The sequence below is a fragment of the Dermatophagoides farinae genome, chromosome 4 (assembly GCF_024713945.1).
Source record: "Dermatophagoides farinae isolate YC_2012a chromosome 4, ASM2471394v1, whole genome shotgun sequence".
In the NCBI taxonomy this organism is placed as follows: domain Eukaryota; kingdom Metazoa; phylum Arthropoda; class Arachnida; order Sarcoptiformes; family Pyroglyphidae; genus Dermatophagoides; species Dermatophagoides farinae.
In genome coordinates, this window is record NC_134680.1 from 2,826,074 (window position 1) to 2,851,474 (window position 25,401).

Genomic DNA, 25,401 nt, shown 5'->3' on the forward strand with positions numbered 1-25,401 from the left:
GGTAATGAATGGATTTATTAAGGAAAAACAACCAGATATCTTATTAGGTTTATTTCCTTTCCAATGATAATGATGTTTGTAGTAGTAGTAGTAGTTTTTTTTAAGGAAACTATCAAAATATTACAAATCGGATATAACGATGGTCAAAATTGATTAATTGATTATCTTTTGAATATTTTTTACTTTTGAACGAGTTTATTTCATTCACGAAAAAAAACTCGTTTTTTTTCTCTGAAATAAATAAATGATTACTTAAGCGATAACCGCGACGACAACTACAAGGAAACGAAACAAACAAAAAAAACAAGATGAATTTTTCTTTTTTTTTATTTTCTTTATATTCCCGGAATATATTGAATAACATTGAGTCAACAATTATTGCAATAACCGCAAGGCGGTTATTTTATGGACAAAAACACATACCACCCATGAACAACATGAGCTGAATGATGATGATGATAATTTTGTTTTGCAATTTTCTTTTCCTATAGTATAAAAAGGAAAACTGATTTTTTTTTCTAAATATTTTCATTTTCATTCGAAATTATTACCATCAATTTCAATTTGTGTGTGCGTTTAATTCTAACATTAAAAAGGATTGAAATAAAATGAAAAAAGGAAAAATTTTGTTCATCTAGCCGTCCGAATAATATATTTTGTTTGATGAATTTTATTTTTTTAATTTAAAATAATTTTTTTCTTCATTTTGTAAATTTGTGTAATATATTTGTTTATTGTTTATGTTTGTTATATCATCATCATCATCATCATGTTTTATGAATTCAAATCAATTGGATTTATTATCATCATCATTATGATGGATACTATGAATGGTCCATCGAATATTGAACAACAAAAATCACCATCAATGTTGGTCGAAGCGAAAAAAAATGATGATGAACATCTATTTCTTCATATGCCTGAAGGTGGTTCAAAAATTTTTCTACCACTACCATTGTTTCTTCCGTTTCCATTTCCGTACGTATTAATAATTGGTTGTTTTTTTTGATTGAAATTCAATTTGTTTTTTATTTTCTAATTTCATTATTGATTTTCTTTTTTGTTTAATTTTTTTCACGACCAAAAATAATTTTCAAAAAAATAAATAGAATTATTGAAGATGTAGAAAAAATTTATCATCGTAAAAAAGTACTAGTGCTAACCGAACATAAACCGAAAAAGAAAAAATATAAAACACCAAAATATGAAGACTTTCATCATTATGATCTTGGTAAAGGTTATGAAGATTATAAATATGGTTATTATGGCCATAAACAACAATATCATTATAATAATAAAGCACCATATTCTGATTCTGATCCATATTATGGTACAAAAAGTTCATATTATGAACCGAGTTATAATGGTAATTATGATAATTATCATCATAATAGCTATAATGGTGGTTATGATAATCCATATCCTCTACATCATGATGATCTTTATAAATCATTATTATCATCATCATCAACATCATCGAAATCTAAATATTCTTCATCACCATCATCAGAATTAGAATCATCAATACCATTAAAATATGCTTCATCATCATCTAGTAATGAATTTGAAGGAAAGAAAAAATCAAAGTATAGCAGTAGTGGTAGTGGTAACATTGATTTGAATAATCCTTCCGTATCGGTATTACCACCACCGCCATCATTTTTATCGTCACAATCATCATCATCAAAAGCAACAAAATCATCAAGACGTCCATCATCAAAATATTCAACAGATAATAAAGATGATTATGAAGTTAGCTCATCAGATGCTATTCCCAGTGTTTATGATAAACATTTACTCGATCTTGATGATGATTATTCAATAAAAGAATTATATAAACCTAAAAAGAAGAAAAAAATCACTGTTACCGGACCAATGTCAGAATTCGATGAAGATCCTACTAAACATTTTCCATTTGAACCAGATGAAGGTGATGATGTTGACCATGTAGAATTCTCCACAGAAGATGGTCACTCAAAAGATATTAATCCAACGACAATAATGGATAAAATTCGTAAATTTTTAACACAAGAAAATATTAAACTTAAAGTTAATATTGATTATAATAAACGTAAACGTAAACGTGAACGTAAAGAAGAGCCAAAACAACGAACTCGTTCAATTGGAAAAATGATTGATGAACAGATTAAAAAACTTGAAGATGATGAACATGATTTTCATTGATTTCAGTTGAATTGAATTGAATGTAAAACCAGAAGAAACAAAAATCAAAGTAGAAAATGGTCGACATTTGTTTGTATAAATAAAAATAAAGAAAACATTCTCATCATCCAAGAAATGAACAACAACAACAACAACAACAACAAAAATCATTAGACCAATATCATTGAAAACTACAATCGTTATTGTCGGTGGTCTATCTGGTCAAAATAATTGAAATACAAAAACAAACAAAATAAAAATAGTTGGATCTAAATGCGCTCTCATCAGCAACAACAGAAGCCAAGAACCATACCATTGTATTGTTTATGGGAAATAAATTATTTTAGCGAGCGGAAATCATCATCATCATCATCATCATCATCATCATTGAGAACCCCACAGTGTCCGTAATTTCTCACAATTTTGATCTTTGTTTTATCATTTTGTTTTCCGCATCATCATTTAGTCTGATTTTTAATTTTGTACAAAAAAAAAAAAAATTTTTCCTTTTTCTTATTTTCTTTTTAGCATCCTTGATGATGAGCATTTCATACTTATTTCTTTCAAATTTTTTTTTAGTGTTATTTTCTTTTGGATATATTCGAAATCATAGTTTATTTAGCAAAACTTAAAAAAAAACTAAATGTATGTCAATGTAATATCAATCATCACCGTCGTTGTTGACTTCGGTTTATTTTTAAATAGTGATTTTTTTTCACTTCCGAAATTTGATACTTTTATTTTTTTTCAACTTCCCACTTCCTTGGCATTTTTTTTCAATTTGTTTGTTTTGTAATATTTTCCTTTCCCCACTCGATCGATGTTACCGTGTGAGTAAAAAAAAAAAAATCCAAATAAAATGAAAAGATTTTATCAATCAGAAATCAATATTGATGAATGAATGAAAAACATATGTCTGTGAAATGATGCTTAATGGTGATGATGATGATAATATTATTGAACATCATCATCATCATATTTCAAACTGTTGTTTTCATTTCCGTACATGTTCAAAGAAACCAATCTTTCTAATTGAATACATGCTAATCGAACACTATTTGATTGTCGTATACGTTTGGATGCATGTTGAAGATTTTGTCGTATGATTTCACCATCAGCATTGAATAATAATTTTTCAACATTTTCAATCAATTCTTTGGCTTCAAATCGATATGGATCCATTCGTATACCAAATTGTTTTTCATGTATACGTTGTGCATTACTATATTGATCGAAAAACAATGGCATTACAATCATCGGTTTACCATGCATTACACATTCGGCTAATGTATTATTACCACCATGAAATATGACTATATCAACCATAGGTAATATACGTCGTTGATCTAACCATTGTCGTCCCCACATATTATCGGCTAATTCATATTGATCATGTAATGGACCTTTTGATATAATATATTTATATGGGGTATAACGTAATGATTCGATAATTTTTTTCATCAATTCAATATCGATTGGTCCACATGAACCCAATGAAATATAAATTAATCGATCATTTTTTTGAATTTTATGACGAAATTCTTCTGGAAATTCATATGGATGATAATCATCGGGATTATAATCAAAAAATGAATCTAATTGAAGAAAATTTGCCGGTCTTTCTACACGATCATTGAAATCCAATTCTTTAGGATAACCATACAGATTTAGATATGGTGATTTATTGAAAAATATCGACTCGGGATATGGATCATAACCGAAATCCTGATTCAATTGATTCTGTAAATCTTGTAATGGTTTTCGATATTTTTCATGAAATAATTTACGATATTCTGACCATTCACTTCGATCATTACTTGGTAGACCTTGATTAGCAAAAAAAAAAAAAAAAATTAACAACAGTTATTCAAATCGTATTCAAAAAAATTACCCGACATTAATGGTGGTAATTCTTTGGAATTATAGAGAAAATCCGGACAGCCACTAAATAAAAATATCCACGGTGTATTTCGACGAAAAGCTATACATGGTGGTATGATAAAATGATCGATAATAATCAAATCTGGTCCATGTTCATCAATCAATCGATCGATTTTTTCATGTAGACGTTTCATTTTTTCATAAATTCTTTTGAACATTGCATTATCACGAAGTTCAAGTTTTTCTTTCGGTGTTTTATGTTGCAGAACAATCGATTTTTGAAGACGTGAAACAATCAACGGTAGCACTGGATGTTGTTCATGATCTATCATCGATTGTCGATCGATTTTATTTGTTGAAGATTTTTCAAACATTTTTGGATCTTCACCATCATCCATAAGTATTAATTCTTCGTGGCCATGTTTACGAAAATTTCCACAATATTCTGAACCAATCATAAATGTAATTTGATGATCACGTTTACGTAGACCATTGGCCAGACCAAGACAAGCTTGAACATGGCCAATGCCTTCCATTGAATAGAATAAAATTTTCATTATTTTTAAATTATTGACTTTGATGATCTATGCCAGACGGCTGTTTGGATATTCAAATTTCGTTTTTTTTTCACAAGGTTAATCAAGGGCAAATAAATAAATAAAATGAAAAAAAAACATAAATGACATACATTCATGGGTGATGATAAAATTTTTATTGAATCTTATTGATTCAATCAAAACTATCGATTATTTTGTCGAAAATATTAATGTAAAAAAACGATGATTAAAAAACATTTGAATGAACAATGTGTGTCTTATTTTGTTGCTAAAATAATGATATATGTTTTTTGTTTTGTTTTGTTTTCCATCTCACACTTTATTTGCTCACGAAATTTTTTCTTCAAGCATACATGACTGGCTATAATTTTTTTTTGATATGTATGACTTGTGTTTTAATGAATGACATGATCATTCGATTCGGATTTTTTTTCGTTCAATATTTGATTATTTGTTTGTTTAATGAATGACAAAAACAACAGTAAACAATTTGAAGTTCGGCTGCATATTGTAATGATAATAATTATGATGACGGAAATGGTTATGGAACACTTGTTACACAAAAACCATTCCCATATCAAACGCTCCATATTTTTAAATTGGATTTTTTTCGCGTCTTTTTCTACCGCCGTTTATTCTATTTCGGCATGGCCAACCATCCAATGGTGGATTCAGTAAATTCATTTTGAATGATAATTGTTCTGTTCTTATTGTTCGTGAGTTCTTATGTCTGTGTGCGTGTGGTATTTGTATGAAAATATGTGACCATTGTCTTGCAACCTATTTGCTTCTTGCGCGCGCGAGTATTATTATAACTAAGACGATACCATTTTTTCAAAAATGTACACAACACACAAGGGTGTAGGACAGTACAATCACCAGTCAATGTCAGCATGTTAGTGTTGTTGTTGTTGATTTTGATATTGATATAATTCGAACGGAAAAACAATTACAAAAACAATATAAAATGTTGATCCAAGATGATACGAATGAACAGAAAATTATTGAATCATCATCATATAAACATCCGGATGATATTGAATCCGATCATCATTATCATCGAACAACACATTTATTATGTTCATTTGTATGGTGGACAGCATTATCATTGATTGCATCATTATTGATTGCAGCTGGATTTTGGTTACCATATTGGATACAAGGATTCTATGATGATGATAATGGTAGTCAGATCACAACTATTACATTTAGTCCATTTCGTCGTTGTAATTTTCCAGTAATCAATAATGATGGCAATGTTAATATTATGTTTAAATGTATTCGTTATGAACATTTCGATGATATTCCATCACTTTCATGGAAGGTATGTGTGTGTTATTGATGAAGTGAAAATCGTCATGAATTTTGTTATTCATTTTTTGTCATTTTTTTTTTAAAAAAAAGCTAACCACACTATTAGTTGGCCTGGGTGTTTTATTCTCCATTCTGGTTGCATTAATCCTATTATTTGCTTGTTGTATGCCAAATGCATTAACATCATCAAATACCTGTCTATTGGTTATTGTACAGCTTTTAATTAGTGAGTAACTATATTCAATTTTTTTTCGTCATTTTTTTAATGTAATGAAAATTCAATATATTTTATTATATAGTCTTGGTGATAATTACTGGCTGCATTATTTATCCACTTGGTTGGAATGATCAACAACAACAACAACAACAAATACAACATATATGTGGTGCTTATAATTTAGAAAAACCATTTGAATTAGGTAAGTTTTTTTTAATTTATGATGATCATCAATGTGAATGTATAATCAATCAATTTTGATTTAATTTTCTATTGACACTTCTTATGAATTAGAAAAATGTCAGCCATCATTATCCATCTATCTATTGGCATCGGGATTAATTCTACTCATCATATGTCTTATGTTTGGCATATGTACATCACGTCAATATAGAAAATTTTTTTGAAACATTTTATTAACCAACTTTGATAACATACATTTTTTTTGAAATTGAAAAAAATGAATTTTATTTTTGATAAACGAATATAATACAATTGCACAAACACACACATAAACATTTGAATAATTTATTTTAATTTACATTCTTCAAAAATTGAATTTTAAGATGCTCTATTACAAAAAAAAATCAATAAATTTTTTTTTTATAAACCAAATCTTTGACCTGGTGTCGAACGTTTTGGTGTTTGATTACAAACAGTACCAGAATCGGTGGCAGCTGGTGTCATTGGTCGTTTTAAACCCGGTGTTACAATCATTGTTGATCGTGACAATGACAGATAAGAACGGCTATCCATTTCTTCTTTATTACGCCGTAACATTTCTTCAGCTATGGCCATCTCTTGTTCCATTTCTTTTTCATGATCACGTTGCTGTTGTTTACGTTCCAAACGTGATTTCGAGGATTCTTTTACCGAATAAAACATTGGTCCTAATTCGGCAAGCCACTGTCCTTCAACAGCTGTTACACATTGCATATATTCTTTTGTTGTCATAATCAATTCATGATAGATAACATAATCGGGTGTAAAACCCATACCATATAATGCTGATGTTGGATGTAGATGACATGGCATACCTGTACGCATATTTACATATTCACCAATACCTTTTAGACGAGCAGCCTGATGAAAATAAGCGGAACAAATACATTTTCGTATACAATCCCATTCATTTCCACAGGAAATGATTGGCAATTTATGTGATTCCATTATCTCTTTTAATTGTTGTCGTACTTCACGAACTTTACGCATCGCTTTCGGATGGATAAAATGTTGTTGACACCAATGGCTCGAATATTTATGCATACGCCATTGTAGATAGGAATTCAATAGAGTTAAATGATCAGATTCAGGTACTTGAAATTTTTCTCTAACTAAATCACTTTCTTCTTCACGACCTTTTGGGCGATAAAAAATCGATGGAACCGATAACATTGATACAATAATCAATACTTCAGCTGAACAGTGCATTTCGGTAGAAACTAATAACATTTTTGACATTGCCGGATCCAAAGGAAATTCAACCATATTTCTTCCAAGTGGTGTTAATTGTCCAACATTATCCAATGCACCAAGTATCCATAGCTGATACATTGAATTCATCATATTATCCTGCGGTGGTGGATCCATAAAATGAAATTGTAACAAATCTTGTACACCTAATGATTTCAGTAATAGAACAACATTGGCTAGATTTGTTCGTTGAATTTCCGGTACAGTATTTGTAAGCATTTCATGTTTATATTGTCGTTCAGTATATAAACGATAACAACACCCAGGTCCAGTACGACCAGCACGACCACTACGTTGATTGGCATTCGCTTGTGATACGGGATATATTTGTAATGCATCCATACCGATTCTTGGATTATATACTTTTAATTTACAATAACCACTATCGACAACAAACATAATACCATCAACGGTTAATGATGTTTCGGCAATATTTGTTGCTACAACAACTTTACGTATACCTTGATCGGCTTTACGAAAAATTTTCGCCTGTAAATCTGAAGGTAATTGTGAATAAATCGGTAGAATTGCTAATTCCGGTATTTCAGTCGTCGATGTTTCTGATAATGTTTTTAAACGTTCTTTTATTACTTCACACGTAACTTCAATATCTTCTTGTCCGGGCATAAATACAAGAATATCACCTTCAAGACCACCAAGATGAATTTGAATCGTTTGTTTAACGGCTGCATCAACATAATCTTCAACAGGACTTTTAGAGAAATATAATTCTACTGGATAGGTACGACCCGGAATAGTGAATACTGGAACATTACCAAAAAACATGGCAAATTTTGTTGCATCCATAGTGGCCGAAGTAATAATCAATTTAATATCATTACGACGTGCGGCTACTTGTCGTAGAATGCCAAACAATACATCCGTATCTAAACTTCTTTCATGAGCTTCATCCATAATAACGGCAGCATAATTATCCAGATCTGGTTCGGATAATGATTCTCTCAATAGTATACCATCGGTCATATATTTAATAATTGTTTTATTCGATGTACAATCTTCAAATCGTATAGCATAGCCAACTTCTTCACCCAATTTTACTCCCACTTCATCAGCAACACGTTTTGCAACCGACATAGCTGCTACACGTCTTGGTTGTGTACAACCAATCACACCATATTTGGTATATCCTTCTTCATGTAAATATTGTGTTAATTGTGTAGTTTTACCGGAACCAGTTTCGCCAACAATAATAACAATATTATTATCACGTATCACCTGTAATAATTCATTACGGACAGCGAATGCTGGTAAAAATTGTCGTTGTTTCATAATTTTCGTGCGATCCATCCGATCTTCATCGTCGATATGATCTTTAAATCGATGTTCGGTTTTATAATCACCACCACATTTTGCATTATCATCCATTTCATCTTTCGGTTTTTCAACACCCATTATATCACCAAGACGTGTACCGGATAATTCCCATTCTTTTTTCTGTGCTTTTTTTCTTTCCTTCATTTCACGATGATAACGAACCAATGCCGAACCTAATTCATCACAAAGCAAATAAAAAACGATTATCAAATTATTTGTCCAATTGATTGTACATACCTTTTCGTGCAAGAATAGCAAAATCCGATGTTGGATCTTTAACCGGTACAACTGGTTCCGGTTGTTTAGTAAAAACAATTCGACCATCTAAAAATGGTGGAACAATATTATGTACCATAAGATGAACACGACCTTCAATATTTTCATCATCATTATTATTATCGTTGATTTTTGTTACAACACCAGATAATAATAAACGATTTGTTTCCCATTTTTCATTATCTTTATTAATCTGCCGTTGTTGTGCCGAAACTCGTTGCACGACTTTAGATTTTTTCAAGGATTCTTCTTTCTCTTTTGTATATTCATCGGGCATATCCCCGAATGGATTTTGATCACATTCATCATCATACCAGACACGATCTAAACGTCGAATTTCTTCTTCATCTTCTTCCCAAGATTTTTCCATCGATTCATTATCACCACCACCACGTATACTTCGCGATGGATCTCGTCGATCAGTCCAATGTGATGGTGTAAATCGTGGTGTAGATGGAACTCTTGATGTTGATGATGAATGTCGTCTTGATGATGATGGTCGTTCCCAATCCTGTCGGGAACTACTACCATTATAACCACTGTCATCATCTTCATCCCAGGCAGATCGAGATGGTGTTGTTAAACGTCGTGGTGATGAATGGTCAAATGATTTCCATGATTTTGATGACGGAATATTCGGTTGTTGTTGTGGACGTTTGAAATGTTTACTTGTAAATTCATTCTCATATTTATCTCGATGTCGTTCATCTCGAGCTTTTTTACGTTCTCGATATTCATCAGACACACCATCCGATACGGTTGGTGTTTCGATTCGTTTCGAACGATAATAACGATCATGTGAGGCTGAATGGCGAAATTTTTCACTATGTTTATCATCATCTCTTTCACGTGATCGTTCACGTTCTTCACGTTTTTTCGCCGCTAATGTATCTAAACCGAGTAATGATGTTTGTGGTTTTTGATATGTTAAATTTTCGGCTCCAGGATTTTTCAACGATTTTTTATTCGGGATATATAGACCTCCAGGTTCATTAGATTTGGTACCTTCTAAACGATGAATATTTGTTGTGTCAAAACTCATTTTTTGATGATTATGATGATGATGATGATAATTAATAAACAGAATAAATTCAAAAAATTATAAGAAAAACAAATTTTTTCCAATATAAAAAACAAAACATGTTTACATTATAAAAACAACGATTTCCACCTAACCGAACCGACCAGATCGAAATGGCCGCGAAAAAAAAAGAATTCAAATTCGCGGCCTATAGGCTTATAAATTTTCTTGAATCTTGAATGAGTATCGATCATTTATATATTGAAATAAATTAATTATAGAATCAAATTTCATTCGATCAATCATTAAAGAGAAAAAATGCTGTCATCGTCATCATCATCATCAAATAAATCCCATCATCTATGATGATCATATCATACCAAAGAGGCAACAAGTAAACAACAAAACAAGAACAAAAAAATATAACACTATGAAAAGATGAAATATCAAATGAATCATAAATTATAACAGCATTTTGTGAAGAAAAATATGAATCTCAAATCTTGAAATCTTATATATTTATTTATCTTGGAATACATACACAAAAATGGTGTGTGTGTGTGTGTATGTATATTCGAAACAAGGAATGGCAGCGGAAAAAAAATCATCCTACGAAAATGTTTTGTGCATTCGTTTGAATTTTTCATGAAATCATCACCACCACCATCATACGATCCCCATGTGTGTCATATCGTTTATCATTCAATTAATTTTACCTGCGTTCATATTTTTCTTTCTTTTTTTTAATTTTAATCTAGAAATGAAATCTGTATATTTTACTTCTGTGTGTATGTTGCTTATTCAATTTATATATATATGAGCTATTCGAATTTCGATTATTAATTATGGATGACAACAACAACAACAACTTGAACGTCGAAGATGACGATGATGATGACAACGAAGAAAACATCTCTCTCTCGCTCTATGTATATGTGATTTTTTTCGTTTCAAGGAAAAAAATGTTCACATAATCTTCACCTGTCATCATCATCATCTTGGCAATAAAATTTTCATTTTTTTTTTTTTTTGATTGGATAAAATTAACTACAAACACTGTATCACAAAGAATGTGATAATAATGATAATGTATGGTGAACGATATATTCAGGAGAGAGAAAGAGAGGAAGCCGAAACATATGAAACATTCATGGATGATTATGATGATTATGGACAATCAAGTTCAGTATTTGTATGCTTATTTTTTGTTTATCCATAAATCTCCTAATTCTACTAATTATTTATATCTATCGTCTTTATCTTTCAATTTCGTCAATCACAGTGAGTGGCGGATCAACCATTCCATGGGCCCTGGGCGCTAACAACATTTTGCACTAGTGACAATGGGTCCCCCATTGAATGAAAATAGAGAGAAAAATTTCGTTGGGCCCTGGCAGACCGCTCACTGCGACCAATGGTCACATTGATCATCAACCAATCAATTGATGGCTGTCCAATTGTTAAGAAATAAGATAATTATATATGGTTTTTTTTAATCACGAGGAATCAATTTTTGATGATTTTTTTCCAGAAAGAAAGAAAAAACCAGTTGACGACTACTGAATTTTTTGGACATCTTAGAATTTTTTATTCGTTTTATACATTTTTATGTCATCACAGATGATGATCAGTCGAAGCAGAAGCCGCCATACCGAATTATCGAAAAAAATGTTTGTCATATTGTGTGTGTGTGTGTGTGTGTGTGTGTAATGATTAGAGAGAAATTTAATAATCATTTTTTGTTGTTGTTGTTACCATTATTATGTGACCATCATTATCATCATCATCGTCATTATCAATCAATATTGAAACAAACACGTCTAATTTTATCATAAATAATTCGAAAGAGGAAATTAACAAATTTCCTGTGTTCATTAGATTCGATTCTAACATGACTACTATTCATTTATTTTTCTTTTAATTTTTTTTTCTCTATATAAAATAATGATGACTGTTTCTTTCTTCTCACAATTGATAATTGACTTAAAAACACAAACACACACACACACACACTATACACCATACACACCTCTTATTTTAAATGTTTTAAAACAGTGAAAAAAAAATCATCATGGCAATTAATTGCTCATACAACAACAACAACAAACGATCATCATCATCATCACCATCATCATCATTGCAACATTAGGCAAAGTCAAGCAAAAAAAAAAAAACAAAATGATGATAATTGTCGCATTACGTACTCATGTTATTTTCATTCTAGAAATTTTTTTTTGCAGATTTGAACATACACATAGATGTATAGAAATCATTATCATTATCATCATCAAAATGTTCTTCACATGACATTGAATTTTTCTTTCTTTCGTTTTTTGTTTTGTTTTGTTTTGTTTTGTCCAAAGAAAAAACAAAACGGAAATGTTGATGATGATGATGATGATAATAATATCCAATCGTTTATCAGAAGAAATAATTAGTTTTTCTTTTTCTTTTTTTTCTGTTTCATCTGGACAGTGGTTGTCCAATGACAATTTGATATATCACATTTATTACAAAAAAAAAAAAAAAAAAAAAAAAAAACACTGGACGACACCACACAGCGTGAAGAAATAGCGATGTAAAAAAAAAATTACACACTTGATTAACTATAGTATATATAGGGTTATATGGAAAAAAAAAATAAAAAAGAGAAACGAAAATCATAAATTTCATTTCATTTTTTTTTCGTAACTTTTATTCAAGAAATTTTAATTGTTAATTGTTTTTTTTATTATTATTTTGTTATTGTTGTCATGCTATTTGTTCGTTAAAAATAATTACGATTCGGAAAAAATTTTAAATTCTCAATTCATCCATCTCGTTTTTTGGACAAATTATTTTCTTTTACACTTTTTTTTTTATTTAAATTCATCATCATATGATGATGATTTGCAGTGATTAGATTTTTTTGTTTTGTTTTGTTTTGTTTTATGCACTAGGATTGAAATTGAATTTCAATGGTCATCATTATTTTTTTTTTCGTTTATTGTTGATAATTTTTTTTTTTTTTTTGAAAAAAAGCAGCAATTATGATTGTTTCAATGTTTCAATAAAGACAAATAAATTCTTAAATTTTACTACATCGGTTGTTAGTTTTTCTTTCACTTAATCACATACGTTAAACTATGATTCATAAAAATTTTGACCAGATGAAGAATTGTTCGATAATTCAATTTTTTTTTTGACAATAATTAATACGAAACCAAACCAAAGACCAGAGGCAATTTTTCAACCACTAACAATAATGATAATGAAGTTGAATGTTGGACAAGAAAAAATCATTTTTCTTTTAAAGACCTCAATTTGGGTTTTAGTTTAGCTAAGTTTTTGTTTTTATTCCATTTCATTCACCATATATACACAGGGTCTTCTTCTTCGTTTTATTTAATGATTATCAACTACTTTTTTTGACGATGAAGATTATGCCACAACGACGACAACGATGATGATGATGATGATGACCATTGATTAAGACGATCATCATCATCATCATCATCAACATTTGGTAAATTCTATCTTTCTTATCATTCGTCTATCTAGCCTAACTATATATATATCTTTACTATTCTACTACTATTCAGGTAAGCCACTAAAGAATTTATTTCCTGTTTCCCACCATTTGTTTTTCAGTTTTTTTTTGTTTCAAAAGTATTCTTTAAACTTTTTCACTTGCTAATATCGTTGGTTATCTTGGGCAACACATTTAGTTAGCATCCTCAACTAGCACAGTATAATTATCATACTGATGATGATGATGATGATGATGCCTAGAGCCATTTTTTTTATTATGATTATTATTTTTATTTTCATCTTCTTCATTCAACAATTTTAGAAACAAAGAGACAACCAAAGAAAATACTTTTTTAAAATGAATGAATGATGATATGTGTGTGTGTGTGTGTGAGAATGGTACAATTTAGTAGTCTTTTCTAGTGTTTATGTTGAAAATGAAATCAATTGACAACAACAACAACAACAACAACAGCAGCAACAGCGTAATTGAACATTATTTGCCGCCGGTCATCAATTGTCGGTCAAGAAAGCAATGATGATGATCACGACATGATCGAAATGTCTCCAGAAAAAAAATGAGACATTTTTTTTCTTCTTCTTCTACTTTTTCTTTTGGAGATGTATTTAATTTTATTTCTTTTTTTCTGATTCTTTCTTTTCACAATATTTAATCTTTTTTTTTGCCGAATGACCCATCGTCGTTAGTTTGTTCGTTCGATAATAATGATATGATCAAATCTACAATGATGATGTTGAAACAAAAACTTGCATGTAAATTTTCAATTTTCCTATCACATATACATAACATTTTCAACCCCGTGTTGTTGTTGTTGTTGTTGTTGTGAAACTAAAACAGAATAAAAAGTTGACACATAGACACAGGTGACCAAAGAAAAAAGAAACTGATTTTTCTTTTTTCATTTCATTTATTGTTAGATTTTCGTTTGTGTGCGTGTGTGTGTTATAAATGTTGCTGTAGTTTACTGAATTGCCAGTAGCAATTGAGTGAAAAAAAAATTTGACCGACCAAAAAATAATATATAAAGATCTGATATGATGATAATTGATGTTATTCAAGATAATAATTTTCACTAGATTTCTCTCGCTCATTTGTGTGTGTTCTATATTGTCTTTTTTTCTTTAAAATCCGGTAATTTTTTTTGTGATGGTGGTGGAAATATAATATATTTCTATTTCAGTCCATAATGGCAACAATCATTTGCTATCACGTCACCACAATATTGAAATTTTTTTTTTTTTTTTGATAAAAAACATGGATAAGAATTGTTTTTAGTCCGGGTTCAAATGATGATGATGATGATGATGGTATTTTTCATTCCGAATTGATTGTTTGGTGATTAATATATCATCTGGCAATCAATATCGATATTGATCCAAATTTTTTGATCATTATTTTTTTAGTTGAAAAAAAATTATGTCGGCATCGATTCAAGTTCTGTAATAATCATTAAAAAATTGTGATGACCAATTTCAATACTCATCATCATTATCATTATAATAATCATCAATCGATCAATATATTCGAGGCTATTTAAGTATAGCAAACAAAATTATTACTGGAAAAAATTACATCACTACCTGATTGTGTTGATTGATTGATGAACAAACAAACAAAAATAAATTCCAAAATTTACAATAATTTGGTCATCTCAGTTGGCATATGTTTTTTTTTTGGCTTCTCCTTTTGTTATCTAATGAAATGAAATGGTTGGAAATTATTTTTTACATTCATTTGATCCGCATCTTTTGATACTTGTGTTTATGAAATATCGAGAGAAAGAGATTACCCGAATTACACACACACACACACACACACACACACACACAGACACACATTGGACATCTGCTATTCGATTTTTTTTCTCAAATTCAATCATGTCACCCTATTCAATGATGATAAATAAAAAACAAACTTTATTTCATTCGATAATGAATGTTGTTTTTGTTTTTTTTTTTTTTTTGCTTTTGATATTCTCCCCGTAGACCATATGCCCAATTGATGTGAATAAATGGATGGTCATCATCATTATGATTTGGAAGATTAAGAAATGGATGGTTGTACAATTTTATAACAACATGTAAAACATATTAGATAAACGTAAATCTAAAACAAAAATTTTCGAATGATTTTTGATTTTTTTTTCCAAAAGTGATTGAAGCACTAGAATATTTATATATTTAAATTAATTGTCCAAAAACATTTTCAGATGTCGTTGATAGTTGTCGTTGTCAATGAAATGTGTTTTATATTTTTATTTTTACAGTCTACATTTGCGTGCATAATCCTTGACATCTGATTTTTTTTTTTTTTTGATTACTAAAGATTTAGATTTTTTTTTCATCATCAACAATTGTCGTTGGTTTTTTTCACTCTGATTTTATTTTATTTTATTGTGTATGTGTGTGTGTGTGTGTTTCCTAATTCAAAAGGAATGATCATTTTTCATGATCTGTTGGTGTGGTTTTTTTTTAAAATTGTCCATTACGATTGACCAATTAACGATTACAACATTGGAAATTTTTTTTTTCCACCAGACACGCGATTTTATTAATCATTAACCAGAGCACAAATAGAAAAAAATGTTCATGTTCTGAATTGATGGTGATGAGCAAACAGCGCTTGTATTTAGCTACCTGTATTTATTATGAAGCCAGCTGGAATCAAAGATTTTTAATTTTATTTTTTATTTTTTTTTTTACTACAAAAAAGAAAATGATATCACAATAATAATGTATTCGTCAACATTTGTTTGTTAGATTGATAATTGTAAAAGCAGAGAGGAAAACAATCTGAATCATACTTACACACTACTAATTAACCAACTAATAATAATACAACATTATACAATGTTGTAAAAAATTATTATTATTATTATTATTATCCACCAACAACAAGAATGATGTATCACCACACCATCATGGTTTACTTGCTAAACTAGATGATATTTTTGTATCTGTGTATTTTTTCCAACCATTCATTAATTTTCTTTTTGAAAAAAAAACGCAACACGTACCTATACCATGATGATGATGATGATCATAGTTTCACGTTGGGTCATCATCATCATTCACGGGGACAGGTGATGGGTAAAAAAAACCAAAAAAACTGAATTGACAATGAACGAACGACGACAATGTTGACGACGACTATGGTAATCAAGAATCTTTTTTCTTTTTTAGAAATAAATTTTTTTTGTTGTTGTTGTAATAACCAAAAAAAAATCAAATCATCATCTCGAAAAATGTTCATGTTAATGTATTATAGTTTTTTTTTAAAGAAAAGATAAAGTTATTTTGCCCATCTTTGAGTTGTTGTTTTGTTTTTTTTGTTGGGTGTCCAGGTGCAATCAACCTGAATATCTATCTAATAGATGACCACCACAGAAGAGACACTTTTGTTCTTATTTTTTTAAAAAAAAACTTTTGAATTGAATTGCAAAAAAAAATTATCAGAAAAGAATTATGTTTGTTATAATGTTCCAGTAAAGGTCAGCAAAGAAAAAATGAATGGACAATGACCATTGTGATGATGATGATGATGATGATGATGATGATGATGATAAAAAAGCAGCTTTTCTCTCTTACGATGAATAAATGTGGAAGAATCGAAAATATGATAATGAATCAAGAAATGATTTGGTTTTTGGTTTCGATTGGACAAGTTCATCTTGATAAATGATTTAATCACCGGTCAAACAACCAACTAATCAACCAACCATTATTGTTGGGATTTGATAATCAACGAAAAAAAAATCTAGTCCCCAATTTTTTTTTGTTTATACCAAAATTGATGCAGCAAAAAATTTTATATTCAAAATTTTTCAAATTACCAATGTTTTTTTTTCGAAGCCGCAAATTTCTTTTCAATGCCATCATGATAATAATAATAATAATATAAATAGGATTTGAAAAAAAACTTAATTCACCATATTTTGAATTGAATTCCTACTTTAGCCAATAAGAATAATTCGAGAATTTGGTCCATTTTCTTTAAATAAAAAACTTTTCAAAGTTCAACATCACACACATACGCACATCAAAAGATCACAACCAGGATTTTTTTTTCGCTTCAATCTGCTTAATGATTGTCCATTCACATTTAATCACCAAAAACAACAACACTAAAAACAAATGGTAAAGAGATCAATCCTAGGGTGAAGGGATCACCTGCCCACACACAAACACGCACACACACACACACACTGAGAGAATGACCGTTTTATTGAATTGAATGGTCGACCTTTTTTTTCGGTGAAGTTACTTTCAAATGGACTTTTGCGATCAAAATGACCAAACTAATTAATCTCATCGTCATTAATAAAACAGGAGCTCGAATTTTGTTGTTGTATCATAGTGGCAAAAAATAAAACGTATCAATTTTTAACTCGACCAATGATTAGAATAGAAAATTGTTATTTTCATCATCATCATCATAATCATAGATTGGTTATTCAACGAAATTGACCGAAAAAAAATTTTTGTCGATCAATTTTTTTCTTCAATATAATCTCATTACAAGGTCAGTCAAAGATTGGTAATGCTTTTTTAACATCAAGATAATTAGTTACAATCTCCAAAAAAAAAACCAAAAAACATTGGTTCAAATTCTAAATGATGAAACCAACTCATTCGACCAACGACCGCGATGACCGTTTTTTGTCTCTCGTATGTAAATGTCAATGTCACATTTGTTTTTTTTTCTGAGTAACGATGGCAGATGATTTCTTTTCTTTTTTTTTAGTTTTAAAAATTCCAGTAATAATCATGATCATCATTATCACGAGAATGATTGTATCACGTGCCACGTGGTCATCTGCATTTTTACTTCATAATAGTAATGATTTGATTGTATAAAATTGAAGAAAAAAGATTCAATTGCCAAAAAAAAGGTTAATTGCATGATCTCAATTTGACCAGATTTTATTTTTCAAAGCTGCTTCTTTTGCTTAATTTCATTCCAATCATTTATGGTTTAGTTTTTAGTAATTTTGTTGTGGTTTTCACGATCTATTTTTCAACAACTGGCTGACACTGTTTTCTTTTATTTTTCTTTTTCCCCTCCAAAGATTTATATATAATTTATGATGGTAATCATCATCATCATCATCATCATTTTGATTAGAAACAATTAATAATCACACTATATACATAGAAATATAATAATGTTAGTGAAAAAAAATAAAGATATCAGTCACTTTGTTTATGAATAAATTCCGACTTCTTGTGAATGAAGATTTCTCATCATCATCATCATCATCACTGTTGAAAATATAAACATCAAAAAAAAATCTATCTAAAAATTGGAAATCTTTTTGCCGATTTCATTATTCGAAACCAAACTTTGGCTAAAGAATGAATGACCATGAATGAATGAAATGGATAAATTATTATCCCTTTGACGATCTGAATGGTATTCTATTCCATTTTTTTTTGCATCTGCTATCAATTTTTTTTTGTCGGTTATAATAAATAAACTTTTTTTTTTTGGTTTCATTATATTCTAAAGCATGCAAACAAAACACACACACACACACACACACAACGATATATGATAATTAATCAATGAAATTGAGCTATGTGAAAATATTCTGAAGAGGCTACCAAGTACCATTTTATTATATATACACTAATAATGAAATAGATCTAAGACAATCAGATCGGTTTTCTTATCGGTGTTATTATTTTTTTCTTGGTTTGAGACTTGTTGTTGTTGTTGATGATGATGATGATGATGTCCATTTATACAATATGAATAATCATTGATATTCTATGGAATTAGAATTTTTTTTTTGCACTGTGTGCATATGTGTGTGTTTGTGAGAGAGAGAGACAGAGAGAAAGATTGATCAATGGCAATTCAAATTTTTTTTCAGGTTCGTGAAAGTAATTAATTTTTGTTTTCTCTCTCTCTCTCTCTTTGTGTCTTTTCAAAGTTTCATTGAATTGAAAATCTTTTTTTCTACTATCAAATACTGAGAGTACCGACATTGAATGTGAATGAATAAATAAATGAATGATTTTGTTCATCATCATCGTTTATTTCATCGAATTTCATTCTTTTTCTGCTTTTTTTTAAATTTTTTTTCTCGAACAACTAATTCATCTTGTGTTTGTATGTGTGTGTGTGTGTGTGTGTGTCAAATTGTAAAAGAAATGTGTATTCCATTTGAGTATGAGAATCATCATCATCGTGGTCGTTGTCGTCGTCGTCGTAGTCGACTTTTGATCATTTATTCGTGTGGTCAAAAGTCAATTTGTTTCTACGATATGTATCCCCACAATGTTCCCTTCACACACACGCTTATAAACAGATTGGATAAATTTCAAATCAATTTTTTTTCTGTTAAAGACAAGTAGCCTACTCTTATTCTTTTTCTCTCTGATCGATATATATATGTGTGTGAGAAAATCATCAAAAAAAGTAATATAGAAAAAAACAACAACAACAACCACCAAAGATTAAATCCAATTTCAAGCAAAACATTTTGGATTGATGATTATTGGTCAATTGAAAATGATCAATCATCTTCATCATCATCATTTTGAAGCATCACGAAAAAAAGAAAAGAATGATGAGGGGGTAACAAAAAAAAGGTCAAATACACTAACATGGTAACTGGATAAGTGATTTGATCAGCTCATCATTATCTTCATTGGTTTCATTATAATTATCAATTGATCTAGATCCATATTGGGCATGACATTTAATTATGTTTTCACTCAAAATAAATTTAAAAAAAAATTCAAATAATATTCTATATTCATAGATGGAATAATCAATGAATGAATGGGATGAAAAAAAAGTTTATCATCTTTAATTATTGATGATCAACAAATTTTGTTTGCCGATTCTGTTCATTATGATCGATAATCGATGATTTTGTAATCAGAAAAAATGATGATGGTTTTGTTCTACGTCCAGAATTCTATCATTGATTTTATAATAATAATCATCATCATCAGACTATTTTCAATGGAATTTTTTTTTTGCTTTTTTTCGAATCCATTTAAATGATTTCAAAAGCTTAAACACACACTGATGAATAGTTGATTGGTTGATTTTATTTTCTTTTCTGATAGTAGTTAATGATGATTTTAGCCAACAACATTAGCAACAAGAAAAAAAACACAATAAATAATTAGGCGCCCATGAATTGAATCGAACAATTTTAGCGTGAATCAAATCGAATCGAATTAAATCACCATTTTTATCAGTTTTTTTCGTGTTTTCACAAAAACTTTTTTTTCTGACAAAATAAAAAGTTCACTATCTTGATGTTGTCATCATGATCATCATCATCAACATCAATGTTGATTACCAATTGTTTGATTGTTTTTCTCTGTTTTTTTTTTGATCCGTTAAATCTTGATATCCCCTTTAAGCATGATGATGATAATGATTGTAATGACAAATAAAATTCTTATCAAAAATGTGATCAGATTTGTTTATCAATTTTGTTTACATGTTTGTTTTTATTTTTATTTATAACGAAAAAAAAATCAATTCAAATCAAATTGAATTCATTCATTAATTTAGCAAAAAAAAACAAAAATCATTAAACAGCTGAACATCTCATCAACGAAATGATTGGACGACAATCGATAATTAAGGTTACAATACATTTGGATTTAGTATGGACATGTCCAGAATTTCAGTGGTTAAGAAACACTGATTGATATAATCCAAATTTCAAAACAAACAAACGAACAAAACCGATTAAGATCAATAAATCTTGAACAAAAAAAAAAGAAAAAGAAACTCAACGATATAAATCAATTAAATGGAATTCGATTTGAAATTTGATTTCCATTTGTAGAAATCAAAACATATTTAGATTTGCCTAACCATTCATTCTGGAATTCATCATTTCATCAACTACATATTACAAAAACAAAATGTTTCTGATAATGATGGGTTTCTGAATGACGATGATTTCATGTATTTTTATTTTTATTTTTTGTAAGATGAATAAATGAATAATGAATTCTATTTGGAATTGAATGAATGATTTTTTTTTTTTTTTTTTGATAGAAAAAAAACAAACAAATCATTATCTCATTATTTAATCATAGAAATTTTCAAAGTCAAGAATGAATTATGATTAAATGATGTTTTGTAGCCAGTATATAATTTGTGTGAAAACTTGAATGAATTAACAACTAGAGATCCGATAGAAAAAAAAATCATTTAGAAACAGATTTTCCACCGAATGTAATGGTAAAAAGAGAAAAAAAAATATTTTTCTGACGAATAATGTACGATAAGGTAAGGTGTGTGTGTGTGTATGTGAATTTGTAATCATCCGATAGTGAGATGTTGAGATAAACATTATTAGATTATGTTTAATTTCAAATTTTTTTTTTCGATTACGCCCTGAAAAAAAAATTCATGCAATTTTTTTTTCATTCAAAAAAAGCCATACTTTCTCAATATATACACAGGTGACAAAAAAAATTGCATACTGTATAATGGAAAATGTGAATTAGGAAAAACGAAACAAAAAAAATGAAAGTACAGTATTTTTTTTTGGGATGGTAAAACTTGAAACAAAGATGAAACAAACAAACAAACAAAGAAAATTCAAAGAAATTTTTTTTGGGATGGTAAAACTTGAAACAAAGATGAAACAAACAAACAAACAAAGAAAATTCAAAGAAATTTAAATTGAAATTGAAAATTGTTTTTCATTTAAAATATACGGATGATTATTATGTCATTAAATAGACTATGATTATGGTGTATGATGATGATCATCAAAACGCCTACGCATTTCTATAGAAAAGAAAATCAGAACAAAACCGTTGATCATTGATTGACATGAAAACAATTCAATTAACAACAACAGCAATAAACAAATGTATTCTATTCTAAATTTAAAATTCTAAATTCAAAAAGAAAGTATTTCATCAATTTTGTTTTCATTTTCAGATTTTAATGCTCGATATATGATTATAATCGATGTAGGCGACATTTTTTTTCATTCATTCATTCAAAAAAAAAAACAGAATGAATTTGTGATCATCTTCATCACATTATCAACTAGGTGTGTGTGTGTGCGTGTGAAACTAGGTAACATGGCACATCATCTGTAATTTTTTCCCAGAAAATTTTATTTAAAATTTGTCAATTTGTCGTATCTAGGTGTCAAGGTTAATACACACACACACACACAATGGTGATGATGAAATAATTATTATCATCATTGTTCTAGACTGATGCACACATTTTATCACTGTACCATTTCTGTAACAATAAACAAAAATGATGATAATGATAATGATGATGATGATGATGACATTTTGGAATTATGAAACATGAATGAACTTGAATTGTGTGATCTTTTGATATAGTTTTGTCATTCATATAACATGAGAACATGGAACAATTAATTCGGATGATGACAATGATGGTGTATGCTATAGAGCAGCATTCAAATTCAAAAGTTAAATTTTTTTTGTTGTTGTTGTTGTTGTTATTTGCTCCACAATCAATTTATTTTTTTCATTTTTTTTTCTAACAATGTATAATGTTATGTCAAATGTCATCAATTATCAATGAACAGAATTTTTTTTTTTTTTTTTTTTTGATTGACAAATACATTCGATTACAGACGTATGTAATAATTACCGCCCACACACACACACACACACATACACAGAGAAAGAAAATATTTGAATTTTGAAAAAAAAATTCATATTTGGTTATCCAAATAGGTAGGCTGCATAAATGAATGAATGTCACACACACACACACACATGCAATTTTTGCAATGTGCACAAATATCATCGCCCTTTTTTTCTCTATGAATTTCCAATGTTTGATTGTGTTCTATGTTGGATTGAATAATTTTTTTTCTTTTGATCACTTAAATGTCACATCATAATCGTATAATTAGATCAAATCAATTTTAGGAACCAAAATTTGGCGCCATATACATATATATGAAACCACTAATCAATGAATGAATGAATGAATGATGTTAAATCAATAAGGTGCCTTTCTTGACTTATTCTATGGATTGTTTTTTTCTTTCTCTCCAAACAAACTATCGTGTGTGTGCGTGTGTGTCATATTGGATAATAATATATAAAATAATGGGTGGAGCCAATCTTTCGTTCATAGTGTACGTTTATTTATATGACATTATGGATGGGCTAGAAAATGGGGAGGGGCCGACAATAACTACAACGACCAATAAAAGCATCAATCGATGAATCACGCACACATATACACAGAATTTGAACAAAAAAGGCACGCGCAAATGTAAAATTTACTGTTGTTTTTGTTGTTTATCTTATACAACTAACAACAAATCATCAATGCATATTGAACGAAAAAAAAATAGAATGAAAAACTAAAAATATAAAAAGAAAAAGGTGAAAAAAAAATTGAAACAGAACAATTAGGCTCCACCTTTCAAACACAAAATAATATTTGTAGTGATTGAATGAGAAAAAAAAGACACTTGAATAGAGAGAATGAAAAAGGTAATGTGAGAGAGAAAAAAGTGCCGCCACCACCACCACCACCACCACCACCATCAACCATCATCATCATATCATACCATACACCATAACACATGATCTTTATGAATCGTAACAACCACCGCAACCACTACTCATTGTGAACATTATTATTTAGTGTTTTTTTTTCTATTATTTTTGCCGATGTTCAATAGTGTTTATCATCATCAACAACGTTGTAAAGAAAAGAAAAAAAAAAGATCAAGCAAATTTCTAATACAGATTTTTGGTGGCCGCCACACACACACACACAGAACACTTTGAGAACTAGTCCATGTTGGACGACGATTACGACGACGTATATCGATCGATCTTTTTTGTGTTTATGTGTCGTGTAATATGGATGAGCTATACAGTTTTGTTTTTGGCTTTTGATTGATTCTTGATTTAGTTTTATTTGATTTCATCATCATCGATTTAATTTTAATTTTTTTTTCTAAATTCGAATTAAATGTGTTTGTGTGTGCGTTTGTGTTTCATATCAATCAATGGGTGTGTCTCTTTTTTTTGTTCCTTTTCTCGCTATCTCTACAGATTTAATTTGATATAGTCATCGATGATGTAATAATTGTTAGCCATTGAATTTATTGATTTTTATGGTTTGAAAATTTTTTCTTTCTAATTGTTTCATCAGTTTTTTGTATGTGCTCAAGTGAATGTTGTTATATTGTGTTTATTGTTATTGATGTGTACTGTGTGTTTGTTTGTTTGTGTGTGTGTGATTACCACATTTCGTGTTCATTTGGCCAATTAGTTCATCATATTCTTATTCATCTGTACGAAACCTAAAATAGAATAAATAAATTAAAAAAAAAAATGGAAACCTGCGTATTAATACCATCAGAATTTAGCCTAATGTTACGGCCAAAAGATTCCTATCTACATCTTATAAATGGATTGAAAAATATCAAAAGTCGACAACAAAATGCAACAGAAAAGAAAACAGAAACCGAATCCGGTGTTTGTGTTTACAGTAATCAATTAATACGTAAAGGTACCTGTTTCTTACCATTCCAAGGTACAATACGTTTGGATCGTCTAGAAGTTTATTCATTGCTCAATGATGATGATGTAAGTAGTAATAACATTATTGATTCATTCACTAA

The 25,401-nt window shown here is 29.3% G+C and overlaps 5 protein-coding genes across 7 annotated transcripts in view; 3 read left to right on the forward strand and 2 right to left on the reverse strand.

Annotated features, from left to right (window-relative positions):
• Positions 1-520: 520 nt before the first annotated feature.
• On the forward strand, positions 521-3,047 carry LOC124500529 (uncharacterized). The gene is made up of 2 exons (XM_075730022.1): positions 521-978; positions 1,110-3,047. The coding sequence occupies exons 1-2, from the start codon at positions 770-772 to the stop codon at positions 2,182-2,184; spliced, it is 1,284 nt and encodes a 427-aa protein (XP_075586137.1). The 5' UTR covers positions 521-769; the 3' UTR covers positions 2,185-3,047.
• LOC124490716 (uncharacterized) lies at positions 2,762-5,001 on the reverse strand. Of its 2 annotated transcripts, none has more exons than XM_047053265.2 (3): positions 4,733-4,981; positions 4,055-4,641; positions 2,762-3,989 (listed from the first exon to the last, which is right to left on the reverse strand). In XM_047053265.2, exons 2-3 carry the CDS (start codon positions 4,599-4,601, stop codon positions 3,118-3,120), a joined length of 1,419 nt encoding a protein of 472 aa, XP_046909221.2. In that variant the 5' UTR covers positions 4,602-4,641; positions 4,733-4,981; the 3' UTR covers positions 2,762-3,117. The 2 variants fall into 2 exon arrangements, with proteins under 2 accessions (XP_046909221.2, XP_075586136.1); XM_075730021.1 differs by having other exon boundaries at positions 2,927-3,989; positions 4,955-5,001.
• Positions 5,002-5,018: 17 nt separating this feature from the next.
• On the forward strand, positions 5,019-6,747 carry LOC124490717 (LHFPL tetraspan subfamily member 6 protein). The gene is made up of 4 exons (XM_047053266.2): positions 5,019-5,925; positions 6,006-6,141; positions 6,215-6,334; positions 6,427-6,747. The coding sequence occupies exons 1-4, from the start codon at positions 5,569-5,571 to the stop codon at positions 6,537-6,539; spliced, it is 726 nt and encodes a 241-aa protein (XP_046909222.1). The 5' UTR covers positions 5,019-5,568; the 3' UTR covers positions 6,540-6,747.
• Positions 6,645-10,411, reverse strand: Prp16 (ATP-dependent RNA helicase l(1)G0007). Its single transcript, XM_047053262.2, has 2 exons — positions 9,178-10,411; positions 6,645-9,113 (listed from the first exon to the last, which is right to left on the reverse strand). The coding sequence occupies exons 1-2, from the start codon at positions 10,256-10,258 to the stop codon at positions 6,736-6,738; spliced, it is 3,459 nt and encodes a 1,152-aa protein (XP_046909218.1). The 5' UTR covers positions 10,259-10,411; the 3' UTR covers positions 6,645-6,735.
• Positions 10,412-24,464: 14,053 nt separating this feature from the next.
• The window catches only part of LOC124500530 (uncharacterized), a 31,308-nt gene continuing 30,371 nt past the window's right edge, over positions 24,465-25,401 (forward strand). For both annotated transcript variants that reach the window (XM_075730023.1, XM_075730024.1), the window contains exon 1: positions 24,465-25,366. In XM_075730023.1, the coding sequence (XP_075586138.1) occupies positions 25,112-25,366 (255 nt within the window). In that variant the 5' untranslated portion in view covers positions 24,465-25,111. The remainder of the gene's footprint in view (positions 25,367-25,401) is intronic.

Excerpts from the sequence above, each read along its gene's own strand:
- LOC124500529 (XM_075730022.1), top strand. The coding sequence starts at position 770 with ATGTTTTATGAATTCAAATCAATTGGATTTATTATCATCATCATTATG. Across the intron at positions 979-1,109 it reads TTTCTTCCGTTTCCATTTCC|AATTATTGAAGATGTAGAAA; the intron begins GTACGTATTAAT and ends AAAAATAAATAG.
- LOC124490716 (XM_047053265.2), bottom strand. The coding sequence starts at position 4,601 with ATGAAAATTTTATTCTATTCAATGGAAGGCATTGGCCATGTTCAAGCT. Across the intron at positions 3,990-4,054 it reads ATTACCACCATTAATGTCGG|GTCTACCAAGTAATGATCGA; the intron begins GTAATTTTTTTG and ends TTGCTAATCAAG.
- LOC124490717 (XM_047053266.2), top strand. The coding sequence starts at position 5,569 with ATGTTGATCCAAGATGATACGAATGAACAGAAAATTATTGAATCATCA. Across the intron at positions 6,142-6,214 it reads TATTGTACAGCTTTTAATTA|TCTTGGTGATAATTACTGGC; the intron begins GTGAGTAACTAT and ends TTTATTATATAG. Across the intron at positions 6,335-6,426 it reads AGAAAAACCATTTGAATTAG|AAAAATGTCAGCCATCATTA; the intron begins GTAAGTTTTTTT and ends CTTATGAATTAG.
- Prp16 (XM_047053262.2), bottom strand. The coding sequence starts at position 10,258 with ATGAGTTTTGACACAACAAATATTCATCGTTTAGAAGGTACCAAATCT. Across the intron at positions 9,114-9,177 it reads TGCTATTCTTGCACGAAAAG|GTTCGGCATTGGTTCGTTAT; the intron begins GTATGTACAATC and ends GTGATGAATTAG.